This window comes from Numenius arquata, chromosome 2 (genome assembly GCF_964106895.1).
Source record: "Numenius arquata chromosome 2, bNumArq3.hap1.1, whole genome shotgun sequence".
Taxonomy (NCBI): Eukaryota; Metazoa; Chordata; class Aves; order Charadriiformes; family Scolopacidae; genus Numenius; species Numenius arquata.
This window is the reverse complement of record NC_133577.1, coordinates 5,313,520-5,329,876: the sequence shown is the minus strand read 5'-3', so window position 1 is coordinate 5,329,876 and position 16,357 is coordinate 5,313,520. Positions and strand designations below refer to the sequence as shown.

The 16,357-nt window shown below is 42.2% G+C and overlaps 1 protein-coding gene across 1 annotated transcript in view; it reads left to right on the top strand.

The window, feature by feature from the left end:
* Positions 1–16,357, top strand: part of MAP3K5 (mitogen-activated protein kinase kinase kinase 5) — a 111,296-nt gene that overhangs the window by 83,772 nt on the left and 11,167 nt on the right. Inside the window, exons 15-24 of the mRNA XM_074144539.1 lie at positions 2,070–2,203; positions 4,735–4,862; positions 6,092–6,228; positions 7,421–7,526; positions 8,504–8,661; positions 9,133–9,310; positions 10,174–10,194; positions 11,259–11,436; positions 11,537–11,705; positions 15,244–15,429. Of these exons, the coding sequence (XP_074000640.1) occupies positions 2,070–2,203; positions 4,735–4,862; positions 6,092–6,228; positions 7,421–7,526; positions 8,504–8,661; positions 9,133–9,310; positions 10,174–10,194; positions 11,259–11,436; positions 11,537–11,705; positions 15,244–15,429 (1,395 nt within the window). The remainder of the gene's footprint in view (positions 1–2,069; positions 2,204–4,734; positions 4,863–6,091; positions 6,229–7,420; positions 7,527–8,503; positions 8,662–9,132; positions 9,311–10,173; positions 10,195–11,258; positions 11,437–11,536; positions 11,706–15,243; positions 15,430–16,357) is intronic.

Here is a 16,357-nt window from a genome sequence, read left to right as displayed (position 1 = left end):
CACGCCTCGCTGGAGTTGTGTGTGCTGACATTATTGGCAGGCCATCCGCACCACAAGTACAGATATAGTTGTAGGAGGGGAAGGCTTGTCCTTGCTGGTGACCATCTGTAGGCGAGCACAGCGATGAACAGCAAACTTAAATGATGACGATGGTGCTGCTGGGAGCCTGTTTATACTGTACTCCACTAACTCCTGTGCTGGAGTCCTCAGCACAGGAAGGAGATGGACCTGTTGGAATGGGTCCAAAGGAGGGCCACGAAGATAATCTGAGGGCTGGAGCACCTCTGCTGTGAGGACAGGCTGAGAGAGAGTTGGGGTTGTTCAGCCTGGAGAAGAGAAGGCTCCGGGGAGACCTTAGAGCCCCTTGCAGTACCTAAAGGGGCTACAGGAGAGATGGGGAGGGACTCTTCATCAGGGAGGGGAGCCATAGGACGAGGGGTAACGGTTTTAAACTGAAAGAGGGGAGATTTAGATTAGGTTTTAGGAAGAAATTCTTTGCTGTGAGGGTGGTGAGACACTGGCCCAGGTTGCCCAGAGAAGCTGTGGCTGCCCCATCCCTGGAGGGGTTCAAGGCCAGGCTGGATGGGGCTTTGATCAACCTGGTCTGGTGGGAGGTGTCCCTGCCCAGGGCAGGGGGGTTGGAACTCGATGATCTTTGAGATCCCTTCCAACCCAACCTATTTTATAATTCTGTGAACTCACTCTGAACCTTAGGATGCCCTGCTTCTGCTCCCGCCCCTGTTAGCTAAATTATAGCTTCTTTGGGTACGTGTCCCATGACATTCTCACCTCGGGTTTCTACCTGAATGTATACATAGTTTAGTACGGGGCCATTGGGTGCAATGCAGTACTTTGGGTGCTGAGGCTTTCTTCTAGATGGAAGACAACTGGAAAGACCATCTAATCCCACATCCCACATGAAAGTGTGGTGTCCTGAAGCTCTAGAGACATCCAGACCTGACTGACTCAGAGCTGCCTCATGAATACAGAGAGTCCTCTGTCCCAGTTCTCACACTGGCATCTTATAATAGGTCTGAAATCGAAGACAGGACAAAGAGAAACCACAAAGAGTGACTTGTGGGATAGAAAAACACCCTGTAATGAGAACCTTAGGGTGCTTAATTTGTTTATTTTAGCAAAAAGAAAAGCGGTGGGTGACTTGATTACAGTGGGTGAGTATTTTTACAGGGAAAATTACAATGTGCTAATGGTCTCTTTAATCTGTTGAAGAAAATTGTGATGAAATAGTGACACCAAAGAAACTTGAATTAAGAGGCATGACTTCACCATGAGAGTAATTAATTGTTGAAACAAAGTACGAAAAGAAGTAGTGGATTCTCTCTCTTATTAAGAAGATAGCAATCTTTATTTGGAGGAGAATAAAAAATACTTTATCTAGGCATAAAGTACTGGGTTTAGCATGGGAGTGAGCATGTGAAATTACAGGTCTCTGTTACCCAAGAGGCGAGATCAAATAATCTATCTAATGACCGTTTCTGGACTGGCCTTAAAGTCTTTGAAATTCAAATTCAGCCGAAACCACGCTGAACGCCCTGCAATCCTGACTGCCCTCCCTAGCCACGCTCTGCTGGCTGACCCGGCACCGGCAAAATTGAGGTTGTGCTGGTCTGGGAAGATGCGGTCAGGTCAGGAGACCGTCTGGAGCGAATTCAGTGTATCCTGCCTCGCTTTTTCCGTCTGTGTGGGAGCCGAAAGTCTCCGTTTGGCGCAGGGTGCCCTCTGTCGTCTCCTCGTGGTTTTTACAGCACCTGCCAGCAGAATTGCAGATGCTGATGAGTAAGACATACGAGAGTAATTACACAAAACAGGTAGAGGCTTGGCTTTATGCACTTAACCTGACACGGACACCTTAGAAGCCAGTGCTTCCTGTACAGTCAGAGGATAGATGTCCTCACGGTATCCGAATTGTCACCTTGAAGTGTTCCTCTTTCCTTCTCCACGGTCTGCAGAAAGCAGCTAGCGCCCTTGATGCCTTAGTTATGAGCACGGGGTCAGGTGGAATAAATCTTATCCCTCTGCTTCATCTCGTGGTGTTGTTTGCTTTGCAGTATGACTACGAATATGATGAGAACGGCGAGCGAGTCATTCTGGGGAAAGGAACTTACGGCATCGTATACGCAGGACGAGATTTGAGCAACCAAGTCAGAATTGCTATTAAAGAAATCCCAGAGAGAGACAGCAGGTACGGTAACTGCGGTTGATCCCAAATTTTGTGCATTGCATGCTTACATCAGTAACGTGACCAACCAGTTGGCTGATTAAGAAATATCTCTTCTACCAAGCTGCCAATAAATTACTTGTCTCTCGTATATAATGGTGTTCCCTATCTTTGTAACTAGATGCTTCCAAGTTGTGGAACAGATTATGATCGCAACTGAGAATTTAGATTTTTACTGGGTTTGGCACTAGCAGTTTATAATACTTTTTCTTTCCCTGAAGTAGAGACTCTCACTCAAACACCTAGTGATTAGACATGCTCAGGCATGTCCGTATAAAAGAGCTATTGAAATTCATGATTTGTGGAGTCCTTTAAAATTCTGAGCCTGATTTATTGATGAAGCCATTTTCCTTGCCTGTTTGGGCATCGTTTATGATGAAGCCCCTCCGTAGGAGGAAATAACTGTATCCTTGTTCATGCAGTGTTCAGTCTACAGCTGGTATCAGGAAGGAAGCTGGTTTTACCCATCTCTACAAAGCAGTTGTTGTGGGGAGTGCCAGTATTCAAACCAGTAGATAAAAGAGGTTTATTCTAACCCACCACCGTGGCTGTTACTCTTCTCACTTTTATCTAGAATGCATGTCCCTGGGGGTAAAAGCCACCATTTGTGGGAAAGGAGTATTATTCTCTACAACCTATCCGGCATCGAGTACTGTTATTTAAATTGTATCGGAGCCTAGATGTTGACAGGACACTGTGTGATAACTCTTACAAAGTTTTCTTTGTGTAATTGTACATACTTGGAAGGTCAGTAATGCCACCTGGTGTCCCGGCTCAGGTTCTTTGTCATGCGTCTCTCTTGTGGGCTTTCCTTCAGTTATTCCCTCCTCGCTTAGTTGCTCTTTTCTTTGATGCTTAAAAAAAAAAAAAGGAATCCTTCTAAATCTTTTTCAATCCATTTATATCAGCTGTTCACTATGGAGAAGTGTGGTCTACTAATTTCTCAAATTTTAAAGATACTAGAACTTAGATTATGGAAAGGGGAATCTTTCCATCCTCTGTAATGTTATTGCAAATTGAACTTCAGTAAGTATGGCCTCATTACATAAAACAATCTTTTGACTGAAAATAGTTGCAGTTTGGTTTTGTATGTGCTTAGAAGAAATGTGGTTTTTATAAGAACTGTCGTTAATAGAAAGATAGTCTGAATAGAGCAGTAACTACTTTAAAGGAAAAAAAAAAAATTCCAGATTTTTCTTCTCTAATACACATTTTTTTTTGAACATTTTTAATGGAAAAGGTTTCAGATTCAGTGTGCAAAGGATACTTGAAAAGAGATTATTAAGGGGCTGATAATCTTTCATCTAGACTTCAAAAATTTTTTACAGCCTTCCAGGACAAATGTCAAGTGTTATTCTTTTAATGGCAAAGTGAGTTGTTGTTATTAATTCATTTCTGATTGATTAGAATCTGATCCTTTAGCACTTTGAAAGAAATCTATGGAAAGAAAAGGATTAATCTCTGAAGTTAATTCTTAGCATTTTCAAAGTAAAAATGACCATCTTTTGGATTTGTAAGAAATAATTAGGTTCTGAGTCAGAGCATGGCCAGAAATGCCATGATTTCTGTGCAAAAAGCAGTGAGTCTTCGATACCGCTGTATGTTAAATATAAGCTACTGAATAATGTACTTAATTGTCAGGGAATGTTAAGACTACGGAGACACATTCTGAAAGAAAAGGAAACATTCCTGCAATGCTGTTGCAACTATCAACCATATCCACTTTCCAAGTTCAAGTAAAATCATCTTAGATAATAACATCTAGCTTTCTAGGATTTAGAACTTGTCTGTCTTTGTACCATTTAAAGTCTTCTGATGACTGAGTTCTGCAATAATAAATGCTTTGTCCAACTGGAGAATTTTCTTATGGCTTTATTTTATTAGCTATATTATTTTAGTTGCTCAAGACTCAATTAACTTTGCAGTTTGAAAGTGCAGGGGGAGGAATTGTTATTGTCTTGCTGTTGCTGCTCTGAACGAACGTCCCATTAGGAGAACTCAGGAATATAATCTCTGATGATTTTGCATTTCGGAATGATTAACGGCGTAGTCAGAATCTTTATGTGTGGAGGGGCAAGGCAAAACTCAAGTGAGTTTTTAGTAAGTAGATTCAGAGTTGCATAATCCCGCTTCTCATTAACCAAATACTTTCCTTGTTTTCTGCAAAGTTGTTTTTCAGAGGGATTTTCAGATGCCTACTTTTTAATACTTTTTTTTAATTCCCTCCACTTTTAAGAGTTCAGCCTCCACTTGCAGCTTGATGCTGTTGTTAGAGTGAGCTCGTTACCCCAAAAGGGAGTACTTATTCCCCAACAACTTCAGTTGCATTCATGTTTTAATTGCTTTCCTGGCACTGGCACTCTCCTGGCTCCAGGGAGAGCTCACTCCTGGACTTGTGTTTTGTGGGACCTAAAATAGAACTTCAGCCACTACAGTAAACACGAGACTTTATTCCCAAAGATCAATATTGAATAAACTGCTTCTTTTCTTTCCAGGTACTCGCAACCTCTGCATGAAGAAATAGCTTTGCATAAGCATCTCAAACACAAGAACATTGTCCAGTATTTGGGTTCTCTGAGTGAGAATGGCTTCATTAAGATATTCATGGAGCAGGTGCCAGGGGGTAAGTGGTGCGGGAGACTGGTTCGGGGGTTGCTCGGTTTGTTTTTTAATGTTTTAAAAGTATAAAATCTGTAGCACTGCAATAAGATACATGTCATGCAAATGTAATATTCCATAGTATCTCTTCCCTAAATTAATGGGGAAAATTGTATTCAAAGCGCTTGAGTCCTCTCATTCAGTATTTAGAATCATAGAATGGTTCAGGTTGGAAGGGACCTTAAAGATCATCCAGTTCCAACCCCCCTGCCATGGGCAGGGACACCTCCCACCAGACCAGGTTGCTCCAAGCCCCATCCAGCCTGGCCTTGAACCCCTCCAGGGATGGGGCAGCCACAGCTTCTCTGGGCAACCTGTTCCAGTGTCTCACCACCCTCACAGGAAAGAATTTCTTCCTAATATCTAATCTAAATCTCCCCTCTTTCAGTTTAAAACCGTTACCCCTCGTCCTATGGCTCCCCTCCCTGATGAAGAGTCCCTCCCCGTCTCTCCTGGAGCCCTTTTAGGGACTGGAAGGGGCTCTAAGGTCTCCCCGGAGCCTTCTCTTCTCCAGGCTGAACAACCCCAACTCTCTCTCAGCCTGTCCTCACAGTAGAGGTGCTCCAGCCCTTGGAGCATCTTTGTGGCCCCATTTGGATTGGATGCACTAAAGATACAGCTCAGGTCATCGGTGTGGCTCCTTCTACCTTCAGATCAGAGGTGATCTGGGGTTATCCTACTGGAAAGGCTGTAGCTCGTTTCAGATGGCTGAGCCCTCCTCAGGTACCTGACACAAGAGAATGGTCTCAAACAGAAGCAAAAATCACCAAAGAAATCCCAGCAGCCAGACGCAACCAAAGTCCTGCTTTTTGAGCTGAGCTTTTTGAGAAGCTGTGGAGTGGTGTGTGTACATCCACCCTTTTCCACTCTTCTACAACATTCCTCTGGGGCAGCTTCTCTCCAGGCATAGGAGAGAGATGAGCACGTTGATTAAATGGGTTCTTATCTGCCTGCTTGAGGAAGCACATGCCTCTCTGCTGCAGCTCAGTGGAGACACTGAGACTCTTTTTAATTACTCGTGCCGGTGATGATGCAAGTAAGCATTCTCCTGGAGAGGCCTTTGGTTATAGAAGAGGTGCCTACAGTTGATTTGGGATTGCTTTTTCTTGTTATTATTATTTTTTTTTTCTTTGTGGGAGAAGGCAGAATTTAATTAGATTTTCACTCTCACTTTTTTGTTCTCCAAAATTATAGGCAGCCTTTCTGCTCTTCTACGATCAAAGTGGGGACCGTTAAAAAATAACGAGCAGACAATCGGATTTTACACCAAGCAGATTCTTGAAGGTTTAAAATACCTCCATGATAATCAGATAGTGCATCGAGACATAAAGGTAAGAATTTGCAGAGAATTAAACCTCATAGTGTCATGTAACTGCATAACCATTTATTTGTCCTGTAATTTAAAAACTCTTTTTCTGGGAGTTCTTAATTTTCATATACCCTCCCTGCTATTCTGAACTATGCGTTAGGTCACAGAATGGTAGGGATTGGAAGGGACCTCTGGAGATCATCTAATCTAACCCTCCTGCCAGAGCAGGGTCACCCAGAGCAGGTTGCACAGGAACGTGTCCAGTTGGGGTTTGAATGTCTCCAGAGAAGGAGACTCCACCACTTCTCTGGACAGCCTGTTCCAGGGCTCTGCCACCCTCAAAGTGAAGAAGTTCCTCCTCAAGTTTAGATGGAACTTCCTCTGTTCAAGTTTGTGCCTGTTACCTCTTGTCCTGTCACTGGGCACCACTGAAAAAAGACTGGCCCCATCTTCCTGACACCCACCCTTTCAGTATTTATAGGCATTGATCAGATGCCCCCTCAGTCTTCTCTTCTCCAGACTAAAAAGACCCAAGTCCCTCAGCCTTTCCTCGTAAGGGAGATGCTCCAGGCCCCTCATCATCTTTGTAGTCCTCTGCTGTACCCTCTCCAGTAGTTCCCTGTCCTTCTTGAACTGGGGAGCCCAGAACTGGACATGGGACTCCAGATGGGGCCTCAAGTGGGGCCCTCAGGTCAGTGAACCGTTGTTAATTTGAATTTGCACCAACAAAATATTATGTTTTTCTTTGAGAGGAATTGGATATAGCCACTTAAGATGGATAAAGTGAATATTTTTTGATAAAGGATTTGATTTTTATTCCTGTTTTCAATGATGGGATCGAACTTTCATAAAAGATTATTAGAAGTGAAGATGATGGTGGATGGGATATTAGCAGGTTCTTTTCCGAGGAGATTGCAGATGAAAAATTTCCCGTCTTCAAAAAAAAAAAAAAAAAGGCAAAAAGCATGTCTTTTCCATCTCTTAGTAATCTTTAACTGAATTTCTGTAGTAGGGGAAGTTCACTTTGAGGTGAAGTTTCTGATAGTGGGATTACAGAAGGCAAGAACATATTGATTCCTCTTTCATCTTCCCTGAGAGCCTTAGGAGGTAATTGTTAGTTACTAGAGAATGCATTGGAGAAACAGGCCATGCAAGAAGGCTCAGATGAAGAGTCAGCAGAAAAAAATAACTGCTCTGAATGTTCTGTTCCTCAGGGTGATAATGTGCTTATCAACACGTACAGTGGAGTGTTAAAGATTTCGGACTTTGGAACTTCAAAGAGACTTGCAGGAATCAACCCCTGTACTGAGACTTTCACTGGTAGGTTCCCAGAGGAGACTTAATCTCTTTTCCTCTCTCCAACTGCGGGTTGTAGGGTCAGAATCCACAGCTGCTGGACTTTTGTTGACTTCAGATCAATATAAAAGGTTGCTGCAGGCATAACTGGTTTTGCATACGCTGTACTCGTGTGCAGTGTTCAAAGAGAATGCTGTTTGGGAAGTTCTGCTTGAGTCATGGAAGTCCTCTACAGCTGTGTCTTTCCTGTGTTGTATTTGAGTCTGTCTCTACTGCACACGTGGTTTTTTGTGTCTTGCTGATTGTGAGAACACTGATGGAAGGCTATCTTCTATTTTTCTCTCATGACTGGCTTGGGCACCCTGGCTTCATCTGCAGAATCGCTTATCGACAGAGCCTGTCATTAACACGATCCTCATTCTGCTTGATAATTTGATTTGGATGTTAAATCACGCAGTGGCACTGCATTAAATAATTACACAAAATGAGAAGGGGCTGTTATTTTAATTCCAGCCTCTGCTCTTCCATTTCTGCTTTAAACGGAACAGAATGCAGAATGATGTGTCGGGTTGATTCAGAAAAGGTGTTCATATCACCCGCTGCTTTAGGTTCAGATTTTCAGGTTTCGCTTCCTTTTCCTCTCTGGATGCAATTCAGAGTGATCTTCCTTATTTTAATCTTAATCTTTAATACAATAAATTAAAATTACGTCTGATCCAAAGCTCATTGAAACCTCTTAATGATTGTCATTGGCTTTGAAAAATTATACCATTAGATCAGTAGATGATGTCAGATGCTTTCAGCACAAGTAATATTTTTAATATTATTTTGAGTTTTATGTAGAATGTGTATGGAAATTTTTGAATTTTGAATAATGAGTATTTTTTTAACTCTCTCCATGCTGCTCACACCCCAGTGATTCTGTTCCTCGTATGCAAATAGATAGCTAAAGGATCATTAGTGCACTTAAGTAAAAAAAAAAAAATGAATGTTTTAAACAGGTACCCTTCAGTATATGGCACCGGAGATCATAGACAAAGGACCACGTGGCTACGGGAAGGCTGCAGACATCTGGTCTCTGGGATGCACCATCATTGAGATGGCCACAGGGAAGCCCCCGTTTTATGAACTGGGAGAACCGCAAGCCGCTATGTTTAAGGTCAGACCGGTATTTGTAAACACAGGAAATCTTACGACTGCTTTGGAGAAGTTGGAATTAGGGATTGCAGGAAAAGAAGCTAAAGGAAATGCTTGGTTGGTGAGGACGTGAAGAAGCATGAGCTGATGCAGCTGAGCGGGAGCGCTGTGTAGCTTTGGAGAGAGTAATGGAGCAACAACAGCAGTTACTCAGCAGCCTGGGTGTTTAAAAAAAAAAAAAAAATTAAAAATGAGAAGCATTCCGCTTTGTGAGAGCCTCTACTTGCAATTGTGGGTTTTTTTAATGCCATTGTTTATACAGTTTGTAATAGTTGTTTTTTTTTTTTCTCTGAATTATTACACTAGTTACAGAAAGAGAATATAAAAAGTTGAGAACAATATATGGCTTTTATTACCTAAACACTTTTTTGACGCTATTTAATGTTTGGGAAAAGAACAGTGTAGGCCATTGTTTCTCCCTTTATTTTCTCAGGTGGGAATGTTTAAAATACACCCAGAGATTCCCGAATCCATGTCTGCAGAAGCCAAGGCTTTCATATTGCGATGCTTTGAACCAGACCCTGATAAACGAGCTTTTGCTCACGACCTACTTATAGATGAATTCCTGAAGGTTTCAAGCAAAAAAAGGAAGTCCCCATCAAAGCTCTCAGGTAGGTGTTGCTAAACTTGGAATTTTTCTCCTGTTGCTGATGCTGTTTCCTGAAGCTGCTGATTTAGTTTTTAAGATGAACACAGCGGATCTCCATCCCAGCGAACGCCCAGTTGTAACCTTCCCTTCCAGCAGCTTCCTGCAGAAACACTGGAGTAGCAGAATTCTGTTCTGTTGTCACAGAGGTGATTTATATAAATATTTCAGATAAGGTTTCTAAAAGCCAGTTTATGGTTTGTGCAAGTTCTGTGTGGTTTTGGGTTGTATTTTTTTTAATTAGCCCATGTTTTCTTTCAAAGAATGTTTCCATGAGTACATTTTGTGTGTCCCTGCCCATGGCAGGGGGGTTGGAACTGGATGATCTTTAAGGTCCCTTCCAACTCTAACCATTCTATGATTCTACGCTGTCGAGCCTCAGGGGAGTTTTCTACATCAGCAAAATAATCTTTGTCCCATCGTAAATGTGCATGAAATGCATTATTTTTGTTCCACGTACTCATTTCCTTTAGTGTTCTAAATTATGGGAAGTAACAAAGGAGCTTTGAGAGTATAAGTGGCATATCCTATGGATGTGCATACATGCATATGAAAATATCTTCTATATATTTTTAGCGTGATAGCTAAAAGAAAGAAAAATACGAGGTAAAGGAGATGGCATCAGATGATCGCCTTTAACGTGGTTTCCACCATCATCCCCCAGATCAAAATTAACTTTAAATCACAATGAATTACACTTCTAAGGATTGCAGACAGGAGAGTCCAGGTAGCCCATAAAAAAGGGAAGAGATTTATCCTTTAGACTGCTTATTTTCTATTCATTTCGGCACACTTAACTTTCTTTTTTTCTTTGTGTTTCTCCCACAGTTCTTTCGGCCAACACAAACGGTGAGTTTTAACATACTTCTCTATCAAAACGATAACTGCGTAGATACCGTGGTTATCACCTGTTCTGGTACAACTTGTCACTCTAAAATGCTGCAAAGAGAAGTGGGCCCAGTTATGAAAATAAGTGACTTTTCTCTGTCAGGAACCTCGAATTCATGGTGCAAATTTACACTCCTATTTGTAATCCTACCAGACTATGGCTTAATTGTCTGGGCAGGTGGGTGATAAATAGAGCCTTTTAGTGGAAATCTGAACCAGGAGGAAACCGTTTGGCTGTTTTATAGGAGCAATAGAGCCAAAATTTGTGGAGAAACCTAAATTTTTATTAGGCTAAATTCTATATAGTTGAAAAAAGCGGAATGTATTTGAGCCCCCTTGTCAGGCCTGGGTACAGGATAACTCATCTCTTTCCAGAAATGAACTGGGCGTGGGGGAAACGGAACAAACCCATCGTTACCTTCATGCTGAGTTGTTACCAAAGTACGTTTTGAAACGTGCACGTGTGAAATAGGTGTGAATAGTTATTTTGCAGCCGTAATGTGTGCTCTGGATTTAAAAACAGAAGTTCTGACTTAATGTGCGTGTTTATTATTAGTCAAAGACTATGAACTAATTAGACTTGTCCAAAATAATCTGATAAAGAAATGTTTCTTGTGTCTTATAGTGTATACATACTTTCCTGTATTGTGTATATAAATATGTGTTTATATACACACATAAATTAAGATTTTGGAAGGTGCTTGGATGACTTACCCTGTGGAAACATTTTGTTACTGCTGAAAGTGCATATTGATGATACGAGATCCACATTCACCCCGGTGGTGAAGTTCTGTAAATGAACTTGCAAAGAGCATTTCTGTATCTCAGGAAGCTTTTGAACAAAAACGTTACCGAAGGGTCACTCTATTCCAGAAGAATAAGCTTTTAGAGTTTTTTTGGCAATTTTGTTTTTACTTGGCATGGGGGAGGACTGGAGTCTGTTTCATCTGAAAGAATAACCTTTTCACTTCAGAACTGTGATGGCACTATTAAATTCTATTTTCTGAATGTTCCTATACGAACAGAGTATCTTCGGAGTATATCCTTACCCGTCCCTGTTCTGGTGGAAGATACGAGTAGCAGCAGTGAATATGGTTCTGTCTCACCTGATACAGAATTAAAAATTGATCCGTTCTCTTTCAAAACAAGAGCCAAATCCTGTGGAGAGAAAGATGGGAAGGGGATCCGGTCTCTTTTTCTGAGGTAAAGAGCTACCTGGCATTTATGTTACGCGGTAGATTGGGAATGTGTGCATTGGGGTGGGTTTTATGAAGTTTCTTTTTACCGAGTGTCTTTCATTCAGCATCCCAGATGAACACTTTGAGGATCACAGTGCACCTCCTTCCCCTGAAGAGAAAGATTCTGGGTTTTTCATGCTGAAGAAGGACAGTGAAAGGAGAGCCACCCTTCACAGGATATTAACTGAGGACCAAGAGAAGGTGGTCAGGAACTTGATGGAAGCTTTGGCTCAGGTAAAGTAATTTCAGAAGGCAGCAAAAATTTTGTGGAATTTGAAGACTTACCTGCAATTACCTGGAACTTCTGAATCTTATAACGGCCTTCCAGTCCCTAAAGGGGCTACAGGAGAGATGGGGAGGGACTCTTCATCAGGGAGGGGAGCCATAGGATGAGGGCTAACGGTTTTAAACTGAAAGAGAGGAGATTTAGACTGGATATTGGGAAGAAATTCTCTCCTGTGAGGGTGGTGAGGCACTGGCCCAGGTTGCCCAGAGAAGCTGTGGCTGCCCCATCCCTGGAGGTGTTCAAGGCCAGGCTGGATGGGGCTTTGAGCAACCTGGTCTGGTGGGAGGTGTCCCTGCCCATGGCAGGGGGTTGGAACTCAGTGATCTTTAAGGTCCCTTCCAGCCCAAACCATTCTGTGATTCTAAATTACACATAGTAAAGCAATTAAAAAATAAAGTTTGATTAAACTAGAAAGCATACACCATGTAAGCTTTCGTTTATTGTTTTATTGGGGCTTTTGAAAATAGGCTTTAGAATTGTTTATGCTGCACTACATGTGCCTTTGGTGTTGTTTGTAAATACTATATTTATACCTGGATGCTAGTGCTGACCAGACAACAGAAAAACACGTTTTCATGAGATACTTTGCCAGTGATTTTCAAATGGGACTAACTGAGGCTGTCAGGTCAAAATGTCAGAAGAAAATGGGGCTGAGTGGTACACCATTGCCTTCTAGCCAGCAGCTATAAAAGGGGAAAAAGATGGGGCTAGGGAGAAAATAAATTACAGCCATTCCTCACAGCAGTTGGGAGCACATATGGAAGGGGAGGGAAGATGGAGTAACAGTGGGAGCTACGGCAAACAACCAAATAATTGCAGAATGACCTCTTGGCACTCCTTTGTGGGGATGATTCAGGATGACGTATGGGTTCAGGATGACACTGAATAAATTACAGGTCATGACCACACGGCTAAATGTTGCAACACCGTAATTGGATGACATGATTTTTGCTGTTCTTGTTTGTAATGTGTGTGTTAGGAGTTAATTGACTCACTTCATTCTCAAGGCGAAGTATTGCTGGTCTAAAACGTGTTTGTATAAAATGTGACAACTCATCGTCTAAAGATAGTACTGTTTAGAAACTGATGCAAACCCATGTGATTCTTAAGCATGTGCTACAGTTAAAGTAATGGCAAATTGCTGCCATACCAATAAGAAGAGCTTCTAACTCTTGGTGGGGGGAGGTTGGGGACCACAACTGGTTACCACGGTTGTCCTGGCAACTATAGAAAGTGTTAAAATAGAAGGCAGTAAGAGAGATGCCCGTGATCTGTGCTTTCCTGTAACAGACACAGTTGTTAGCGTGTGTATGAAAGGATTAATTAGTGATTGTGAGAGGCTGAAACTCAAATCACGAGTTCCAGAAAGAGTGCTTGGTGTTTCCTGCCTTCCTCAGCCCAAGACAGGAGCAGAGAGATGCAGAGTTGTAGGGCCAAAGAGTTCAGAGCACACGTGGACGGGACTGTCTGCCCTTCAAGAGGATGCAGAACCCTCACTCCCCAACACCGTTTTCTCCCTTGAAAGAGGGATCCTGGTCAAAGAGCAGGAAATTCACTTAAACCACCAGCAAGTGGTGATAAGTGCAGTTAAGGAGAAGTTGAGCTGGCTTCTTGTTATGTCCTGCTGAAATGCAAGAAGTTACCAATAGATGGAAGCCTGACTTGCTTGCTAGGCCTCATCAGGACGTAGGCTTTGATAGTGCTTTTCCCTTCACAAAAACTTCTCATAAGAACAATTTCAACGAGTGGATGTGGGGGTTAGGGGAGGAGGATGACCCTCCTAAAATAGGTCGCTCTTCCTTATTATGGAGCCATACTGATTGCCCTGTCACCAGCATGGCTTGATGGACTCGGATCTTCTAGTCCAGGGCTACGGCGTGTTGTGTGTCCACCTCTCTGCCTCAATGGCTTTTTAATTATTTACACAGAAAGGAGATCAGCTGCTGTGTAGGACAGAGTGAGGGATCCAGTTCAGTATAGCCAATCGTGGGGGGAATTCTCCAAATCAAAGTGGATCAGGAGCAGAGGCTGGGATCTCTTATCTCAGAGGTGGGTGCTTTAGTCAGTGGGACGTTTGACAGCTCTAGAGCTGCTGCTTTTTTTCTTTTTTTTTTTTTTTTAAGTTTCTCTCTCTCTAAAATAATCAAATTGTCTTTGTTTCATCCTGATCGGAATTAAAATTAACTATAGTTAAAACCTCAACATTGTTGGCAAACAGAGTTCTTGATGTCTGGCCGACTGTAATATTCACGGCATAAAACTGGCAAATACAACAGAACCAAACACCGTATACCCTTCTGTTACGGAAATCAATGTTAGACATCTTTAGTCTGTATAAATAATGACGTAACTGCCTTCAGAATAAACATCTAATACTTCATCGTTGAACAGCTAGTATGGTTTTCTATCTCTGGCTTAATTTTCAGATTTGGAATTGAAATTTGTATTCAGCTGGCATAACTCTAGAGGGTAAACAGAGTCATCCGCCTCCTAGTTACTTATGCTGGTTATTCTGATGAATGCTTTTGAGCTTTTTGCTACTTTGGTAGCTCATGTAAAAACACAAAAGCTTTTAAAAATAGGCATATGAATATTTATAATGGAAAGGTGAGAAATTTGCAGACCAAGTTCCGTATCAAGGGAAATTATGTGGGAAAGAACTAGTCTCTTTCTGAGCCTCCTGCGGAACTTTGACTAATCCCTTCCTTTAAATGCTATTGTGGGACTTTGCATGTTGTCTCTGAGGCGCTCTTAAATTAGAGACACTGCAAAGTACATGTTTATTTGCAATTAAGAGTAATTTGTAGTATTCAGCGCACGGTATATTTATTCCTGTCTTTTCACTTCTGTACAAGGAGACATATAGACTATAGTGTGTACATATGCTTCAGCAATTCATACAAAATGAAGCCAACTATTTGCTTGTCAGATAATGAGAAGGTTGAGGGACTTGGGTCTTTTTAGCCTGGAGAAGAGAAGGCTGAGGGGGGATCTGATCAACGCCTATAAATACTTAAAGGGTGGGTGTCAGGAACATGGGGCCAGTCTTTTTTCTGTGGTGCCCAGGGACAGGACAAGAGCTAACGGGCACAGGCTTGATCATGGGGAGTTCTATCTAAACTTGAGGAGGAACTTCTTCACTTTGAGGGTGGCAGAGCCCTGGAACAGAGAGGTGGTGGAGCCTCTGTCTCTGGAGACATTCCAAACCTGTCTGGACATGTTCCTGTGCAACCTGCTCTGGGTGGACCTGCTCTGGCAGGGGGTTGGACTAGATGATCTCCAGAGGTCCCTTCCAACCCCATATCATTCTGTGATTTTGTGCTAATGTGCATTACCAGGGGGCTCAGTGGTGGAGCTCTGTGCTGCTCGTCCGTTACCTGACCTGCAGCTGCACCTTTCCCTTAACCGTAGCAGTAGAATTTCTGAAAATCCGCTATCCTAACGGCTATCAAAACTATTTCTTTTCCTCTCTCTCTCTTCTACCAGGGAGCCGAAGAACCCAAGCTAAAATGGGAACATATCACCACGCTCGTTTCCAGCCTCGGAGAGTTTGTACGGTCCACTGATCGCAAAATCATCGCAAACACTCTGTCAAAGCTGAAGCTGGAGTTAGACTTCGACAGCCATGGTATCAGTCAAGTGCAGCTCGTGCTCTTCGGTTTTCAAGATGCTGTAAGTTGTCATTTTTACTAAGAACTGGGTGCACAAAACTGCCCAAAAAACCCCCCCACCTAGAAGCCAGAAGCAAACACAACTTCCTTACCTTCCACCCAGAGTTACTGAAACAACACTATTTGAAGGCTTTGAACAAGTGATAACAAAACCCCAGCCCAGAGCCGTGACTTGGTGGGGTTCCCACGTGGGCAGGACACGAACCCTGAAGACAACTGTTGAGATTTAGCTGATTAAAGATGTAGAAGGTTCAGCATAGTTGTGTAAACATGACATCATCACATTAAAGCAGCCAAGCCTTTTTAAAAAAAAAAAAAAAAAAAAAAAATCTCATTTTGGAGGGTTTTCTGGTAAATAAGACCAACAGTCAATGTCAGGCTTATCCTGTGTAAATGCAGATCTCTTGATCTTGACTTCTCCTAGAAACTATTCCATTAAACCACTCTGTGCCTCCGATAGTAGTCTGTCTACCTTGTAATATTTGTATTGAGTTCTTCTTCTAGTATTTTTGGGTAGCAGCAAATTTCTGCCAAACTAGGCATTTTCATTTCAACTTATAATAAGCCGCATAAGAAGGACGGGGAAAAAAAGGTTACTTTTCTATCAATAATTAATGCAAAATTTATGATTTACTACAGTGAGCAAGCAAGCACACGCGGGGATACCTTTTAAATAGCTAGTTTACTGAAAGCAAATGTTTTTTTCTTCTTAAGCTCTGTATTTAAATGTTAGTTCACAAGCAATTAGGCTTAATGCTTAAGATGAAGAACCGACATGGGGAGGGTGCAGCTGTGTTGGGCATCACTTGTCCAGACTGAAGCCATGTAGTAAAAATGAAATGACAATCCAAGCAGGTGTTTGAGGTGGATAATTCTGTTAACATTTAAACCTGGGGCCCTCTGGCAGGTAAAAGAGCTGTCAGGAAGGA